At 46.3% G+C, this 17797-nt stretch overlaps 1 protein-coding gene across 1 annotated transcript; it reads left to right on the top strand.

Annotated features, from left to right (window-relative positions):
* The first annotated feature begins 561 nt into the window (after positions 1-561).
* Positions 562-16218, top strand: CFAP251 (cilia and flagella associated protein 251). The gene is made up of 22 exons (XM_026686814.2): positions 562-575; positions 1818-2009; positions 2571-3110; positions 3267-3407; positions 3487-3596; positions 4482-4590; positions 5120-5200; positions 5889-5966; positions 6401-6445; positions 7735-7946; positions 8292-8483; positions 8668-8915; positions 9681-9832; positions 10168-10341; positions 10739-10923; positions 11805-11919; positions 12019-12182; positions 13007-13097; positions 13359-13502; positions 14841-15069; positions 15537-15638; positions 15915-16218. Exons 2-22 carry the CDS (start codon positions 1824-1826, stop codon positions 16079-16081), a joined length of 3465 nt encoding a protein of 1154 aa, XP_026542599.2. The 5' UTR covers positions 562-575; positions 1818-1823; the 3' UTR covers positions 16082-16218.
* The last annotated feature ends 1579 nt before the right edge of the window (positions 16219-17797 follow it).

The following is a 17797-nucleotide window of genomic DNA, read 5'->3' as shown; positions in this document are numbered from 1 at the left end:
AAGCGGTACTTCTACAGTCGTCATCATCGGCTAATCTTCAAAACCAAAAATCAGCATTTAATTTCTTTCAAGCAAAACTTAAAAAAAATTAAAAAATCCAGGAGTGGTTTCCAAATAGAAACAAAGCCAGTGAATCTTTTTTTTTTCCTTTCATCAAAGCTGTCGACTCAGCCATCATCCAGCCCAGTTTTGCAAAAACCACAAAGGGCCCCGTTCTCAGTTGCAAGATGGATTATTTTTATTTATTTCCTGAAATGTAGTGGCTGCCCAACTTTAGTGGGCTCCGAGTGTTGCAAAACTAAAGAGAAACTTTAAAGAGAGGTGAAAACATTAAATTTTATAGATTAAATCTAATAGATTGGAAAAATCAACCCTGCGCCTGTTTCAAAGGGGTTTTGGGGAGGTGAAAAGGGCCGTCTGGTTAGACAAGAAAGGAAATCTGCATCTTTGGAAGTTCGGGGATGCATCGCTTGCCAAGCAGGCCATTCAGACTGGAGTTGTTTGCAGGCGGCTGGCGGTTGCTAGGGCAACCAGGAGGGGAGGCAAACAGTCGCTGCTGGAGTTGGAGCCTGCAGGTGAGTTGAGAAGGCAGGCAGGTGAGGACAGTTTCTTTGGGAAAGGGGGGGGGGAAATCAGCAACGTGGGAAGATTGAAATGGTGGTTTGTGGAAAGCCACAAAAAAGAGGAAAAAGTGGAAATTATCGTTGGTTTTTTTCCCCCTCCCTGCGGGGAGGAATGAACTCAACGATTGGGGTGGAATTTCTGGGTTAGGATTTCTGCAAAGACTTGTTTGTTCCATCCCAAAAAGGTTTCTGTGGGTTGTGTAGTTTTGTCAGTTGTGTTTTACTTGGGCGGAGTGAAGGTAGACCTTGGCTTGCTTAATTGCAGCTAAGGGAGAACCAGAGCTGGTCACACCTGGGAAAGGAGGCCACTAGGAGATGATGGAGTGTAGATGGGAATGGAAATCTGAACAAAATCCTGGAGGAAGGCCAGGGTGACCCACTCCTGAATTGGGGTTGGGTTTTTTTTAATAGTTTATTTTTGTATTTTTCCTTCCTACACAAGTGCTTTATGAACAGTGTATTGTCTGGGTCAATTTGCTTACATAATAGTATATAATATAGTCATATATTGAACATAAGACATACATAATAGTATTTTTTCAATTTCTACTTCTAGAAATTGATAAAATAAGTTCTATGTTTGAAAATATTCTGTATCTTCTTTATTTTTAATGTCAACCTATCGATCTGTGCACAATCTAGTATTTTTATAAAATTATATCTGTGGTTGAAGGAACTTGTATGGACTTCGTGGCTTAACCACCTAGAGATAAGAGTTGAGGTTGGACTTCAGCCCTCAGGCTCCATCACTGGAGGTTTTTAAGAAGAGACTGGATGACCATTTGTCTGAAATGGCAGAGGGTTGGACTAGAAGACCTCCAAGGTCCCTTCCAACTCTTTATCATTCTGCTTGAGGAAGCCAGGATCTGAGGTTGCTAGCTGGTGAGGAAAACCTGGTTTGGGAAACTATGTTCTCTCTGGCAACTCCTTGAGGATGAGGAAGCTGGTAAGGCCATGGGGTAAAGCTTCGTAGAATGCCTGGAAACTGGCAGGGACTCAAAGAAGAAGCTGGTAACTCTGCCAAACTTCCAGGTGAAACCCAGAGGTCCTTGATGGGGATCCTGGACACGTTTCTCAGCCCAAATGTGGCTATTTTCCTCCCATTTGGAAAGGTCCCAAATCTTTGGGGAAGGAAACGGTCATTTTCCAACTAGTGCCATTCCAACTTTCTCTCAACTCCACCAATATTTTCAGGAGACCATGGAGGAAGGCAAGGAGGAAAAGAATAACCCCCAATTGAATTATTCTGAGATGCCCTCAAAGGAACGGCTGGAAGTTCCAGGAACTCCTCCCGAAGAGACCCTCGACCAAGAAGCTGGCGTCCCTAGGATGGAAAGTAGTATTTCTGTGTCGAAAACCACTCCTCTGATTGTGGTACCCTCAAGTGTAAGTAGGAAGCCAGGCCAGGAAGCTAGGAATTCTGGGAATTGAAGTCCACCCATCTTCAAGTGGCTTAAGGTTGAGAAATTCTGATTTGAGGAGTCCCAGCAACTCTGCTCCATGGCAAGAGATGCTGGAAGGGGACAACTGTTGACTTTCCGTTGACCATATCATCAACCCAACATCTCTTGCCATTGACCCTATTTACTGGATCTCCTTAAAACCATGTTTCTCAACCTTGAAGATGGGTGGACTTCCAACTCCTCCCAGGATTCCCCAGCCAGCATGGCTGAATTAGTAAATAATATTGTTGATTTAATTTGTTCAAGACTAGTTCTTATGAATGAAAATAACTTTAGTAAATAATATTTGTAATAATTTGTCCTGGAGGCAGTTGACTCATCCTGTAAGTCTGGGGATGTCCCACTCATCCCAAAAGGGCCTTTGAATTGTATATTTGGAAGCACAGAATGGAGCGATCCAGGTAAAGATTGAAAATCAGGTAAAATGGGAGAAAGCAGGGATGCAACTTCCAGTCTCGGCTACAAATTCTATTTTGCTATTCAGGGACAAGAAATCAGGACCCCGACACCTGAAGATGAGCCCAAAGCGCAGGAGCAGTCAAAAGAAACATCTCCATCTTTAGAGGTCGCTGTAGAAGACCATCTCTTTGAAGCTGGCAGAGAGGATGACCGGAGTTCTGGCACCAGGGATGATGAAGGAGGCCCAGCTAGCACTGAAGAACTCCCAGAGGCCAGAACAGAAGAAGGTAGTCCTGGACCGGTGGAACCGGAACGAGCTAAAAGCGTCTCCCCAGAACCAGTGTCCTCCAAAATTAGGAGGCCCGGCAGCAGGTCAAGTTCAACAACTGGCTTGGAGAATGAGAAGTCCAAGATGTCCTTCAGAAGTCAAGAACCACCGAGCGATAGTGAATTGACCAGTCTAGAAACAGGGATGGAGACTTCCCAAAAAGAGAGCGAGACGTCCAGGACTCAAACCACCGCCAGCAGTGCGACTGGGTTCCAGGAGGAAGATTCTATGGTCTTGTCGGCCTTCCCAGGGATGCTGTTTGATGAGAAGACTCAACCGCTCTCCGATCACCCTCTTGTGAGTCTGGGTGAAGGACAGATGGCACTAGAACCTTTCAACATCTGGATTCCCGTACAACCCCTCTTGTGATTCTTAGTTGGGCGGGCCTTCTGATTGGGCTAGTCTGGAAGGGATGCCTTGGGACAATGATTTTGACTTTGACGTTTCTTCCAGAGCTTGTCGTGGGTCTTTGGCTACAACAGCCACCTGCCTGTTTTCAACCTTCTGGATGAAGATCAGCGGGTGCTGTTGTACGTCTCTGCTCACACCGCCGTGATCCATGACATCTTGAAGAATAAACAGTACCTCCTGCAGGTAAGACCCAAGTTCTCCAGGTGGTGCAAAGCAACCTCAACTACAAGGATGGCCTTCTGAGGCCTCCCATGTTTCTTAGGGACATTCCAGTTGCATCTCCTGCGTCTGTGTCAGCGATGACCGGCGGTGGATTGCCACGGCCGACCGAGGTCCTGACAGCCTGGTGATCCTCTGGGACAGCTACTCTGCGTAAGGTTCTGGCGTCGGCAGGATGAGTTCCCCCTGCTCTTGATAGCAGGCCATGGTACCTCTTGATCTTCAGAGTTGCGTTGTCTCCTTGAAGCCCCCAACAAAATGTTGGTCAAGTGCAGTGACCATGAGAGCAGGAATTCTTTGAACGGAAATCTTATTTCTTGCTGTAGGACAGAGGCCTTCAAACTCGGGAAATTTTAATACTTGTGGCCTTCAGCTCCCAGAATTCCTCATCCAGCATGAGGAATTCTGGGAGTTGACATCCACAAGTCTCAAAGTTGCCAGGTTTGGAGACACCACCTCCCCCTATTATAGAATCAACAAGATTCACCTCAGTTTTATCTTGTTAATAGACTTCACCTTCAAAGGCATTTGCTGGTCCAAAATTAGCTACCTGATGGCTGGTTTTTTTGGCCGCCCAGTTCAATTAATTGTTCCAACAGAAAGGAATATTTGTAGCTCAGGATTATTCTGTAGAGTTCCTGGTGCTCTCTGAGCTTGGTTGGTTTCTTGTAGACGTCTCATTACCCAACTAGGTAATAACATCAGTGGTAGAAGGGAGAGGAGTCTGAGGACTGAAGGAAGGAGGAGGGAACGGGAGGAGGAGGAAGAAGAAGAGGTGGAAGAGGAGGAGGACTGTTGGTTCCTTGATGCTCTCTGATCTTGGTGGTTGGCTTGTAGACCTTTCATGACCCAACTAGGTTACATCATCAGTATTCAAGTAATCATGTTCAGGTACGTAATAAGGGCTATGCCAATATCTGGAGGTCTCCAGACCTAGTCTGATAGCTCTACTGAGTTCTCCTCCCAGTTCAGATGTTTAAGTTGGCACCCACAAAATTGACTCCACTTAGCCACAATTACAGATGTCTTGTTCTTCAGGATTCCTGTCCACACCATCTTTGATAGTCACCCTGAAGGAGGAGTCGGCGCCATCACCCTTTCTCACGACTCCAAGTTCCTGGCTACCGTTGGAGCCGAACAGGTGCAGGTAAAGGAAGCCTTTGAGTGTCTCAAATGTTGGAGAGCAGTTGCGAGCAAGGCCAGTCGTAACCTGTGGGTAGGAACACCGATCTCCTTGTTGTCAACTCAAAAATATTTATCTGGGTCTTTAGAGTTGTCAGCGGAAAGGGAGTGGGGAAAAGTAATGCATACCTTAAATATTTGCATAGATAATTGCTAGGCGGCCGAAGCTGTTGGCGCGCAAGAGTATTACTGGAGAGCATGATTGATGACTCTTGGCTATGGATGTGTCCCATTGGAGAATATACATCCAGGGGGTGGGAGGAAGACCAGGGTCAAGGGGGAAATGAATGCTGTATTTTAGTGTCGGCTGCACCCAGATAACGCCAACATGGCCACTCCTAATAAATCAATTTTTTTTACTCTCTGAGATGCGGTTAGAGACTTATAATTTGAATGGGGCTGCATGACGGAGTGCTGACACTTGTCTTTAAGAAATGTACTCTGTCCTCCTGCTCATCCACCAACCATCCATGGCGTTGTCTTCCTTATCTCAGAAAGTTTCGATTTGGAAGTGGACCACGCTGGAAACCAAGCCATTCTGCAGTGTGCAGGTCCCACCTCAGTTTGGATTCCAGGTGAGACCCTTCTGATTGTGGGCGTGCAAGAGAGACACAGAGATTACCATGATTATTTTTTCCTCCCCCCCCTCTCCCCCCCGTGCAAAATTTGGCAACATTTCTGCAGGTCATAAATACAGGTTTGTGGGTCAGAGGAAGGTGGATAAAACGATTCATTATATTCTGTTTTTGTTCTAAAACATTTTTTTTTAACCAAATTAGCATTGGCTTCATTCTACCTTTTTTTGTTTTTGCTCCCAAAATTCCAAGTGTGGCAAACTTAACCGACGTTTCAACACAGCCGCTGTTTTCACTTCCCAAATGTTTAGCGATAAGTTGCACCCCCCAATGGCAAAATACTCCATTTATGGATCTTATTGGGTGGATTTTTTTTAGCTGACCCATGAAATGTTGGCAGGGGAGGAAAATTCCCACCAGCTCCCTGCCCTCCTCCTATAAGCCTTTTCCAGCTTTATTTTGACAGGAATGGAAAAGCAAAATAAGGGTAACTGTTGGTCATGGCAAGGAAGAGCTTAAAAGCCATCTTCTGCCCAGCTGGGTGAAGCCACGGTTTGGGGCCACCAACGTTTTGCCTTCAGCCAGAATGGCTAAAGACTCGGGAAGCGAAACTGTGCGGTGTCGTGGTGTGTTCAGGTACGAAAGGGCAGTTTTGACGGGGATATTCAAGATTGCGTCTTTCTTTCAGAATTACATTGAGTTCAGTCTCCAAACTTCGAAGGAGCTGGTGAGCAACAGCAAAAGCCAAGTCGTCTTCTACTTGTGGGTAAGTAAAAGTGACTGAGTAAGTGAGACACATGCACACACACACACACACACACCCCAACCCTGCTCTCTTTGGGTATCTTACCTTCTTAAACCTGTGTCCTCCCAGGGAGGATGGGAGGGAGGACCCTTCCTAAAATTCCCAGCCAGCAGGGTCGACAGAATTCTTGATGGTCTGGTTCTGGCTTGGAAGGACGAGGTCTTGGAAGGATGTCCTTGTGTCTTCCATACGTTGGAGAGCAGCTGGAGATGGCTTCTCAGGGGTTAATGAAACATTTAGAGCAGTGGTTCGCAACCTTAAGACTTGTGGACTTCCAACTTCCATGATTCCCCAGCCAACGTGGAGAAAGTCTGGGAGTTGGAAGTCCACAAGTCTTAAGGTTGGACTGCTTTGATTGACAGGTTTATCCTTCTCTTCTCTCTATGTCTTTTTAGGAGAATAACACCCTGCTCTACCACGCTCCTCTCTTGACAGACAAAGTAAGTCCCCCCAAAACGACCTGAGATTCTGACATGCTTGGGATGGAGGGTGTTCTTTGCAGGATCTCAGTGGAGAGGGGAGCAAATTATAAAGGGGGTTTAAAGACCCCTGGAACCCAAGACGATCTTCTCCTCCTCCTTCTCCTCCTCCCCCTTCCCCCTTCCTCCTTCCTCCTTCTCCCTCCTTCCTCCTCCTTCCTTCTTCCTCCTTCTCCTTCCTCCTCCTCCTCCTCTTTTCTCCTTCTTTCTCCTCCTCCTTTCTCCTCCTCCTCCTTCCTCCTTCTTCCTCCTCCCTCCCTCCTCCCTTTCTCTCCTTCCTTTCCTCCTCCTCCTTCCTCCTTCCTCCTCCTCCTCCTCCTCCTCCTCCTCTCCTCCTCCTCCTCCTCTTTCTCCTCTTCTCCTCCTCCTTTCTCCTCCCTCCTTCCTCCTCCTTCCTCCTCCTTCCTCCTTCCTCTCCTCCTCCTCCCTCCTCCTTCCTCTCTTCTTCCTCCTCCTCCTTTCTCCTCCTCCTCCTTCCTCCTCCTTCCTCCTTCCTCCTCCTTCCTCCTCCTCCTCCTTCCTCCCTCCTCCTCCTCCTCCTCTTTCTCCTTCTTTCTCCTTCCTCCCTCCTTCCTCCTCCTTCCTCCTTCCTCCTCCTTCCTCCTTCCTCCTCCTCCTCCTCCCTCCTCCTCCTCCTCCTCTTCTTCTTTCTCCTCCTCCTTTCTCCTCCTCCTCCTTCCTCCTTCCTTCCTCCTCCTTCCTCCTCCTTCCTCCTTCCTCCTCCTCCTCCTCCCTCCTCCTCCTCCTCCTCTTTTCTCCTTCTTTCTCCTCCTCCTTTCTCCTCCTCCTCCTTCCTCCTCGGCTTACAACAGTTCCTTTAGTGACCAAAGTTGCAACTACACTGCAAAAAAGTGACTGACGACCGTTTTCCACACTTTCGCAGCATCCCCATGACCACGAGATCAAAATTCAGACGCTTGGCAACTGGTTCATATTTATGACCGTTGCAGTGTCCTAATCCCCCTTTGTGACCTTCTGATGAGCAGAGCCTATGGGGCAGCCAGGTTCACTTAACAACCGTATATGACTAATTTAACAACGGAAGCGATTCACTTAATGGCGGCAAGAAAGGTTTTTAAAATGGGGCAAACTTGCTTAGTAGCCATCTTGCTTAGCAACAGAAATGTTGGGCTTGATTGTGGCCGTAAACCGAGGACCACCTGTGTATACACCTGGTAGAAGTTGCAGACCCAGGTTTTTGGAGTGGCTGTTTTCAGGGCCTGATTCCTGGATCGGTGATCCCCCTGCAGACTTTCAACAAGGCGGTGGGATTCTTCAGCCAATCCTGTTTCCATTTCCGCACTTCCCAAGCGTTGACCGGCACCTCGGAGGGGAAGCTAGTGGTCTGGGACACCGTTTGCACGCCCTTGCAAACTAGGTGTGACCGACTGTACAACATAAAAGCCATCAAGCTGGTGCATCTACAGAAAGATGCCATCACCGTCCTGGTCATCATGGACGAGTAAGCGGGTCACGACATAATGACGGGAATAAGTGGAGGACTTACCCTAAACCCAGGGGAAAACGGTGGTATAGTTAAAATGCTATTTTCCTCTTTTGGCCAGCAGAGGGTGCTGCAGCTAAGCTCACCATCCCTCTTTGCACCTGTTCTGCGTTTGGAGAGCAGGCGGCCCAGTAAAAAAAAACCCTGCTCAGCGCAATTCACAGAACTGAATTTTTTATTTTATTTTTCAATATTTATATTGTCAAATTCCAGCCCCCAAACAGGCGCTTCTTGAGGCCTGGTGGGCTGGAAAGTAGGGGGGGAAAAAAGCCCGACTTCTTTATCCTTTGATCTTCTTCCCAGGTTGTTCGTGACCTGCGACGTCAAAGGCCACATTAAATTCTACGACGGGGACCTGCAGCTGACGCACTGGTACAGCCAGTTCAAACTGGGACCCATCCGGTCTTTCTCCTTCTCCAAGAAACCTGCCTCCCCTGAAGACGTCACCAAGTACCCCGAATCGTGCACCTTGTCTGGAAAACCCTTCATTGTTAGGTGAGCGGATCTCGGCGCCCCGTAGATATATATATATATGTTTTTTAAAATCCTGTTGGCCATGATGGGGGTTGAATGAATGGAACACCCCCTCACCCACCTCCCCCGCAGTCTTGGGGAAAAGAACCCAAATTTCTTTTGGGTTGGAGGTCCAACATTTGCAACCTTTTGCTCCCTGAGGCAGGAATTTCATCCTGGCGACCTCGGATGCGTTGGTGATTCACGTCAAGACAGAAGGAACTCAAGTCACCAAGTGCCTGGAGGAACCCAAGGACCCTGTCCACACCGTCGTCTGCCACCCTTGCAAACCCCTGCTAGCCAAGGGCAGCTACTGTGGCCTTCTGAAAGTCTGGAGCTACCTCCTCAACAAATACCTGGTCAGCCGGATCTTTAAGGGTGAAAGCATCAGCTGCCTCTCTTACAATCATGATGGTAATCGTCCACCCGTCCTCGTGTTTTGGTTCTTTGACTGTTTTATTTCCAAGGTCATAAATAACAGTTTCTTATGTTTTTGCTGTATATTTTCTCCTGGAAAGGCTGTAAGGTTGTCAGAGTTGCAAGTAAATACACCCATAGCAAAGAGAACTCGGAGGCAGGCAAATTCCTCAAAGAACAATATATTAGGACATATCATATTGGCCCAAACCGGACTCTGGATATTCCCGCGGTTAGGGTTAGGCATTTATTTAAAGCTTAAAACTCCCTTGCAGCTCAAATCTGTCTACTGCTGATTGCTAAAATGCTACAGCAGAGGTCTCCAAGCTTGGCAACTTTAAGACTTGTGGATTTCAACTCCAAGAATTCCTCGCTGGCTGAGGAATTCTGGGAGTTGAAGTCCACAAATCTTAAAAGTTGCCAAGTTTTTGGACCCCTGTGCTACAGGATCCTTTGGAGAGCAATGGTACCTTTTAAGCAGAAGCTACCTGTGCCTGTAGTTTTGTCCTTTGATGATATCCTACCTCAGGATAATGCTTTCATGGGCCTGTCCTCCATAAATGATCAGTGATGGTCTACTAAAGAAGGACTGTCCCGCATGGTGGACACTCAAAGTTGTTTGAGGTCGTTTTGGAGAAACTTCATGGAAAGATTTGGTTATGAGGACTGTCATGGCTTATGAACAAACAGCGTCTCAATAATGTCCAGAACTTTATCGGATTTTGGACCAACAGGTTCTTTTTTTTTTAATGTGCATCTTAGGTTCTTTGCTAGCTGCTGGATTTCTGAATGGATGTCTTTATATCCTTGATTCCATCTCTTTGGAAAACGACCATCCAGACCCTTTCCAGTACTCAAAAGGACCCATCACCATCATGAGCTTCTCCCACAATTCTGAATATCTCGCCACTGCTGTGAGTAGTGACCAACTTTCTCTGTGTCCTTGTCCCACTTCTGTATCCTACAGGCCACCCGTGGTTCTGGCTCTTAACCTCGTGGTTATTATTACCTTTATTGTCAGAGTACAACATGCACAATGAGATTGGCTGAGCCTCCCTTTGTGCACCCCTCCCAACACAACTCTCAGGGAGGACAGAAGTCCCTAACTCAGTTCCAATCTTATTACACTAGGTGACCTCGTAGCTGTCGGCGAAATAATGTTTTCTCAAAATGGGCAACTTGAAAATGTGTGAACATCAACTTCCACAATACTGGTTTTTCTTCCTGGTCGGTTTTTCTTGTCTTTCAGGATGAAAACTTGTCGTTGAATGTTTACAAAAAAATTGCCGTGGAGGAAAAGAAAGTCTGGGACCGCCTGGCTGCCCTCCACTCCCACTACAAACCGATTCGCACCCTTCTTTTTGGGGTATACCTGGATAGTAGTGAGCCAAGGCTCTTAAGTCTCGGAGAAGACCGGCTCTTGGTAAGTCCAGGGGTTGGGCACACTTGGTAAAAATTGGAACACCTGACTGGAGTCTCTGCCTGGAAAAGTTTCAGGATCAGCAATCCTTGGGAGTTGTTCATTCAGGTTGGCCTAGAGTCAAAGGAGGACAAGATGGGAATCAGGAGGATTCTGGATCCGTAGCGAGATATGGCCACCAAGTCCCAACCTCAGCAGGAAGACTTGGTTGCCTTTTGAGTTGGGTACAAGTGGCCAACACCTAGGTCAACATGTGGGCCAACTCAGTTGGATGAGTGGTGGTCCATTTGCCAAATCAACAGTTAGACCCAGTGATGCCACTCTGAAACGTCTCCCTGAAGAACAACCAAGCCAAGACTAGTTGGTGTGATTCTTGGATCTGCGTTGCTTGGTTTTTCAGGTGGAATACGACTTGGCGAATATCGTCAAAGACAAACTGGAGGTAATCCGAAGAGACCGGATTGAGCAGAGCGCGGTCCCTACGTACATCGCTTGGTATCCCCCAATCACCACCGAGTACTTTTTCCTCACTGCCAACAATCACTACAAAATGAAGCTTTATAACGTGACCACCAAGTTGTGCAGGTGAGGAGAACTCACCTGGGGAGAATCCCTGCATGCGTGGATGTCTGCAAAGGGTCAGGCTCTGTCCTGTAAGGAGGTGGGGTTGGACTAGGAGTGGGAGACCCCCTCAGTCACAGACACACACAGTGAGTAACTTTGGGCTGGCATCTCCTCCAGGCAATAGACCCCCATGGGGTTGTCCTTGTAGAAGAAGAAAGAGAGCTGGAACTTGGGTTTCTGAAGAAAAGGTGAAATATAATTGTGTTGGTTGGTTAGGTTGGTTGGTTGGTTGGTTGGTTGGTTGGTTAGGTTGGTTGGTTGGTTGGTTGGTTGGTTGGTTGGTTAGGTTGGTTGGATGGATGGATGGATGGATGGATGGATGGAGAAAGAGAGAGAGAGATAAATAGAAGATAGATAAGTGTTTTTCAACCTTGTCAACTTTAAGATGGGTGGACTTCAACCCAACCAACTAAGCTACGTTGGCTGGGAATTCTGGGGTTGAGTCACCCATTTAAAGTTGCAGGTTGGAAATGGTTGGATAGAAGTTGATAGACTGATTAGATAGATTGATCTGTGGCAGTCTTCCAACAACCACAGTCCGAGATCTTATTCTCACTGTCCTGATTTGGTTCCGAAAAACACTTAAGATGTAATTTGGTTAAATTGCCTTTAGCCATGTCACTTCTCTAGACCCCAATATTATGGTTTGTAAACTGATTTCCAGCTTAGATTTTGAGCCAACTCAGATAACTCCTGCCTTATCAAGTCCAAGTCTACCAACCATGACTTAGGGAAGGTTCTTCCTTGGGGCGGTATGGCAACAGAGCCAAGGATGGAGAAGGATCTGTGCTTGGAATGCATTGGTTGGGCTGTCAGGCTTTTTCATGACATGCTTGTTTTAGGAAGACCGCCTTGGGACCTACCTATGGTTCTCCTCTTCAGAAGTTTGCCATTCTTCCTTTGGGTGAGGACCAGGAGTCTCAGAAACGCTACATGGCCTACATCACAGAAGACAAGGTACTGGAGGTGACGTGAAGGTACCTTTCCTTTGCGTCTTCAAATTCCTCCAAGCAGGGCTGGAGAGAAACTGGTCTTCCTCTCCATCTTCTCCTCTAGGTTGGCCTCCAGATCTTGCCCGTCGATGGGAACCCGCACAAGTCCTCGGCATTCATTTGCCACCCTACAGGGGTGGCCGACCTCACCTGCTCCTACACCGGACACTACCTCTTCACGGCAGGGGGCAGCGACTCGACGGTGATGAAGTGGGACGTGAATCTCGAGTAAGTGTGAGGGCTCCTTTGAGGGGAGGGAGGTAAGCCCCGGCTGGCTGGGGAATTCTGGGAGTTGAAGTCCACCCATCTTCCAAGTTTCCAAGGTTGAGAAACACGGAGCTAGAGATTAGGTTTGCTCAGTTCCTCCAAGGTGGGGGATGGTTTGATTTCTTTCTGGCAGAGGGGAGGCAGGTGAGGAACCAAGAGCTTCTCTGCAGGGTTATTTATTTGTTTGTTTGTTTATTTATGAATTTATTTATTGAATTTATTTATTTAGTTTATATTGCCACCTATTTGCCCATGGTGACTCGAGGTGGCTTACAGAATGTAAAACCATCTTTAAAACAAACAAAACTGTCAGTGTTCCAGAAAACTTCCACTCCAACCAATAACTCCAAGAGACAGTTCTCAAAAGTTCTGTTTTATTTGGATAGTAAACTGGCCCAACTGGGGAAACCCGAATCTGAAAGTTCCGGGCTTCCTTGTAAGAAGTAAAAACTACAAATCCACCCCCTGCACCCACCATCGCATCACATGCCCCGATCACCATCCATCCCAACTTGAGACATTCCCTCACTCAGGTGCAGAAATAACATGACCTTGACTTAGGAAAAGAATGTTATTATGTCTAACTACATACACTCCAAGGAATTCCTCCCCCCTCCCATTTTCCCAGGCTCAAAATGTGGCAGTGTGGGAGCAACTGTTCTCAATATGGCTTCCAAAGCTGACACAAACAAACACACAAACAAAAACAATAAAAGCTAACAAAAAGAATCAAATAAATTTTGACCAGGGTACCCCCCCCACACACACCCTGCCTCTTTCTCCAGCGCTCTGGATGCCGCCGTCTTCCTGGGTGGCAAAGACCTGATCCCATTTTACAACCTGTTGGAAGGAGGCAGGGATGGTGCGTTTTTCAAGGTAAACCTGCTCGGTTTGGCTTGGTCCAGGTAACAACCCCCAAAAAACATACACCCCGACACAAACAAGCGGCCGTAAAATAGAGGGATTCAGAAAATAAAACCCTTTCTGAGAGGATGGGGGGAGGAAAGGGACACTAAAGGCTGATAGAGACAGACGCCAAATGTTGTATTAGAGGGAATCCTCAACCTACAACATTCATTTAGTGACTGTTTGAACTTACAGCGGCACTGAAAAATGTGATCCTTTCTACACGTTCAGGAGCTGGAAGATTATTTTTACTACGTCCAGCTGGTCCATCAAGGCATCAACACCATGGAGCCTAGGATGGTTTCTACACACATCCCCTTGGAACAGGTCCCCTTTGTGATCCGGGCGATGGGGTTCTACCCCTCCGAGGATCAGGTCAGTGGGTTTTCAGGGGGTGGGATGGGGGTCTCAGGGGGTGGGTGAGAAGGATCCTTAAGCATCTTGTTTGACCTCTGAAACCCAGCGACTTCTTGCTCCTGACTTCTAACAGTTCCTCAGCCCTAGTTCCTCAATCTTTGGTTTGGAAGGATGTCTCCAACCACAGTTTGGAACTTGTGGGAATGGTGGTTTTTTTTGTTTGTTTTTTTAACCAGGCTGGCCAGGATTGCAAATTAGAGGAAGTTCTGCAAACTGAGTTTGAAAGATGGCCAAAGGGGACGCTTTCCCTCCTTCTTTCTGCTTGTCAAAGCATTCCTGTGGCAACACGGTTGAAAATCATTTGTGTTTATTTAACCTGTTTTCCCGAAAACACAACCTACCCTAAAATTAAGTCCTAGCTTGATTTTTACACGTGCGCCCAATATAAGCCCTACCCCCCAAAATAAGCCCTAATTAAGATCCTGCCCTCTCCAAAGTGGATGGGTAAAAATTAAGCTAGGGTGGGGAATGGGGGGGGGGGGTGGAGCTGCCCTACTACTTACCTTTGGACAGGTGTAGCCAGGCCTCGCACCCTCTGATACTTGCCTCACCAGCCCATTTCTTCTGCAGCCAGCAAGGCTTTCCTGAAGGCCTCTGTAGCTGGTAACAAAGCTCTGGATCGATCCAGAGCTCTGTTACTGGTTGCAGAGGCCTTCCGGAAAGTCTTGCCAGCCACAGAAGAAGTTTCTGAAGGTCTCTGACAACGAAAAGGAGGCTGGGGGCAATGTGCACCAGTGAGATTAGTCAGTGGGTCACATCCCCTGAAAATAAGACCCGGTGCCGTTTTTGGTGGCAAAAATAAAATAACACAAGGTCTTTTGGGGGGAACACGGTATTGGATTTAGAGTGGAGGTGTCCAAGCTTGGCAACTTGAAGACCTGTGAACTTTAACTTTCTGTCTGGGGAATTCTGGGAGTCGAAGTCCACAAGTCTTCAAGTTGCCAAGTTTGGACACCCCTGATATAGAGGCTGCCCAGCTGCCCAATGTTAAAACCCCAAGCAGAGGCCTTGTGTATCTGGAAAAGACAATCCCTCAAGCAAATGTTAATTTATTCTTTAAACTTATTTGCTTCCCATCTCACCATGAATCTGGCCATCTTACGATGTTAGAAGGAATAAAACAATACAAAAAAGCAAGACAGATATGCTAAGAATACTCCAAGAATAAAACACTAGGAAAATAAAATTAGCAGCCAATGAAATCTCCTTGGGGCTCAGCATCCATCCTACACGGCCAGGTTTTGAAAAATTCCCCCGATCTGATGAAGGTGGCACCTCATTTTTCCCTCGTTTTAGATTGAAGACATGCTGAACGAAGTCAAATTCGGTGAGTTTTTGGATACTGGGAAGCAGGTCACCCATATTAATTTAGGGGACTTCATCAAACTCTACGTGAACCATCGGCCTGCCTTTGGGCTGGCCTCGCAGGAAATTCAGCAGGCCTTCGAAATGTTGGGCTATGAGAACAAGGACCACGAAGCCACCATCAACCGAGATGACCTGCTGTTGTTGCTGCAACACAAAGGTGTGTGTGTGTGTGTACTATTGACTAAAAAAATACTTCTTTGGTCTTTTTAGTTGCCAGTAGAAAGGGAGGGGGGAAAGTAGTGCATTCCTTAAATGCTTCAGATAATTGCTGGGCAGCCAAAGCTGTTGGCACGCAAGATGATTACTGGAGAGCCTGATTGATGATTCTTGGGCTATGGAGAATATACATCCAGGGGGTGGAGGGAAGACCAGGGTCAAGGTGAAATGAATGATGGTTCTTAGAGTCGGCTGCCCCCAGGTAACGCCGACATGGTCACTTCTAATAAATATTTTTTTTTTTAACTCTGACAGATGTGGCTAGAGACTCGTGATTTGAATGGGGGTGGTTTGTTGGAGCCTTGACATGCGCGTTGAGCATGCAAGATCTTAGGAAGTAGATGGTTCTTTTCAGGTCAGGTGACCGTTGTGCTTTCTTGTTTTTTTTTTTTTTTTTTTTTTGATCAGGGGAACATTTCACCGAAGAAGAGCTGGCCGAGTATCTCACCACACTTCTGGGCTTCAACCCTGAGGGCGGCCGTGTGGAGCTGGGCAGCTACGATCCCTCAGGTGCTGAACCCTAAACCCCTCTTGCAAAAAAAGGGGGGGGATCCTTGGCGCTTTGTGGGTGCCTGGTCTGATTCCACACCTCTGCAGGCAAAAGTCCTCGACTTAACAGCTGGTAATGGAACCTTCTCCATTAGAGTTGTAAATTACGACAAAAACGTGAAGACGGGGCCACCCACACGACCGACCTGATTGTGGGACCTTTAAAGTGATCTTGTAGATTCCTTGCATGGTTTCCAGGTGGCACCAAATCCAGGTGGCATCCATTCTCTTTTGCAGGTTCAGAGGACGTAATTCAGGAAGAAATCCCCGAGGAAGTGACAGCAGCTTACTTCACCAAGGAGATCCTGGCCTTACCGTTGCCAGAACCGACGGACGTGGCGACGGAGGCGCAAACCCCCGACGAGGCCATGAATGGCAGTTTATCGTCCCTGAAGGCTTCATGATTTGCATTCTCGGTCTTTTTTGCCTTGGATTGTCTCCCGTCCTCAGATTTACGACTGATCGTTTTTGAAAAACAAACATTTAGTTTCAATGTCATGGGAAATAAAGTTTTGAGGATTTTTATTTTTAAAGAAAAAACACTCGTTGCAGACTTTGTATTTATAAAGCCCTGGGAAGTTCTTGCCACTCATCCCAAATGAGAAGGGCCGAAACAGGTTTCCCAGATCTTTTGAGAGGTGGTCCCTGTCTTAAAAAACATTCATTTAGTGACTGTTTAAAATTACAATGGTCCTGAAAAAAGTTGCCTAGCAACCACCTGGTTTAGCAATAAAATCCATGCTGTCTGGGGAATTCTGGGAGTTGAATTCCAGCCATCCTAAAGTTCTGGTTGGGAAACACTACAAATTTCATAAACAAACAAAAACATCCCTATCCTCAGGAAGGAATCCCTGCTTCTATTTTCTTTCCTCCCCTCTCTCCCTGTCTCTCTCATCTATCTCTACCTACCTACCTCTCTCTCTCTAATCTATGTATCTCTCCTTAATCTCTATCATCTAATCTACCTATCTCTCTATGTATTTCTCTCTAAATCTCTTATTTATATCTATCTATCTATCTATCTATCTATCTATCTATCTATCTATCTATCTATCTATCTATCTATCTATCCCTATCTATGTATCTCTCTTTAACCTCTATCATCTATATCTAACTATCTCTATGTATCTCTCTAAATCTTAACATCTATCTATCTCTATCTATTTCTAATCTATATCTCTCTAATCTTTATCATCCATATCTACCTATCCCTCTATGTCTCTAACCTCTGTCATCTATATCTAACTATATGTATCTCTCTAAATCTTACATCTATCTCTACCTATTTCTAATCTATATCTCTCTAATCTTTATCATCCATATCTACCTATCTCTCCAATCTATGTATCTCTCTAAATCTCTTACATCCACCCATCCATCTATCATCTATATCTACCTATCTCTATATCTAATCTATGTATCTCTCTCTAAATCTATATCTCTACCTATCTCTATGTGTATCTAATCTCTATCATCTATACTTATCTCTATCTAATGTATATATATCTCTAAATCTCTTATCTCTGATCTATTTCTCCCTATCTCTCTAATCTCTATATCTACCCATCTCTCTCTAATCTATCTAGACAGTGAGAACAGTCAACCAATGAAACTTTCAAAAAGAGATTGGACTCCCATCTGTCAGAAAGGGTGTAGGGTCTCCTGTTTGGGCTGGAGGTTAGACTAGATGACCTACAAGGTCCCTTCCAACTGATTATCTGATCTCTAGTCTATCTCTACCTATGTCTCCCTCTAATCTCTCTCATCTATATCTACCTATCTCTCTCTAATCTATCCTATGTAGCTAAATCTCTTACGCCTAGTTACCTATCTCTATGGATCTCTCTCTAATCTCTATCCTCTCTGTTATCCACAATCTCTCCTTTAATGTCACGGCTAAAAACCAATACAAAGCAGCCAGTCTTTTTATTTTTAATAATATATTTTATTTTTTATTTTGTTTATTAAACTTCTATGCCGCCGCGGACGGCATTGGCCGAGGGAGAGAAAGGTGGTTCAGGAGGGACCACGAAGCCCATCTTCCACTCCGCTCTTCCCGTCGGCGGCCGCGCTGACAGAAAAGGGCGGGAACGCCCCGGCCCCTCCCCTCCTCCAACCCT

The sequence above is a fragment of the Notechis scutatus genome, chromosome 13 (assembly GCF_049901735.1).
Source record: "Notechis scutatus isolate UNSWTSFEM ecotype Mainland chromosome 13, rNotScu1.2, whole genome shotgun sequence".
Taxonomy (NCBI): Eukaryota; Metazoa; Chordata; class Lepidosauria; order Squamata; family Elapidae; genus Notechis; species Notechis scutatus.
The sequence above is the reverse complement of the archived record's forward strand: the minus strand, read 5'-3'. Positions and strand labels throughout refer to the sequence as shown.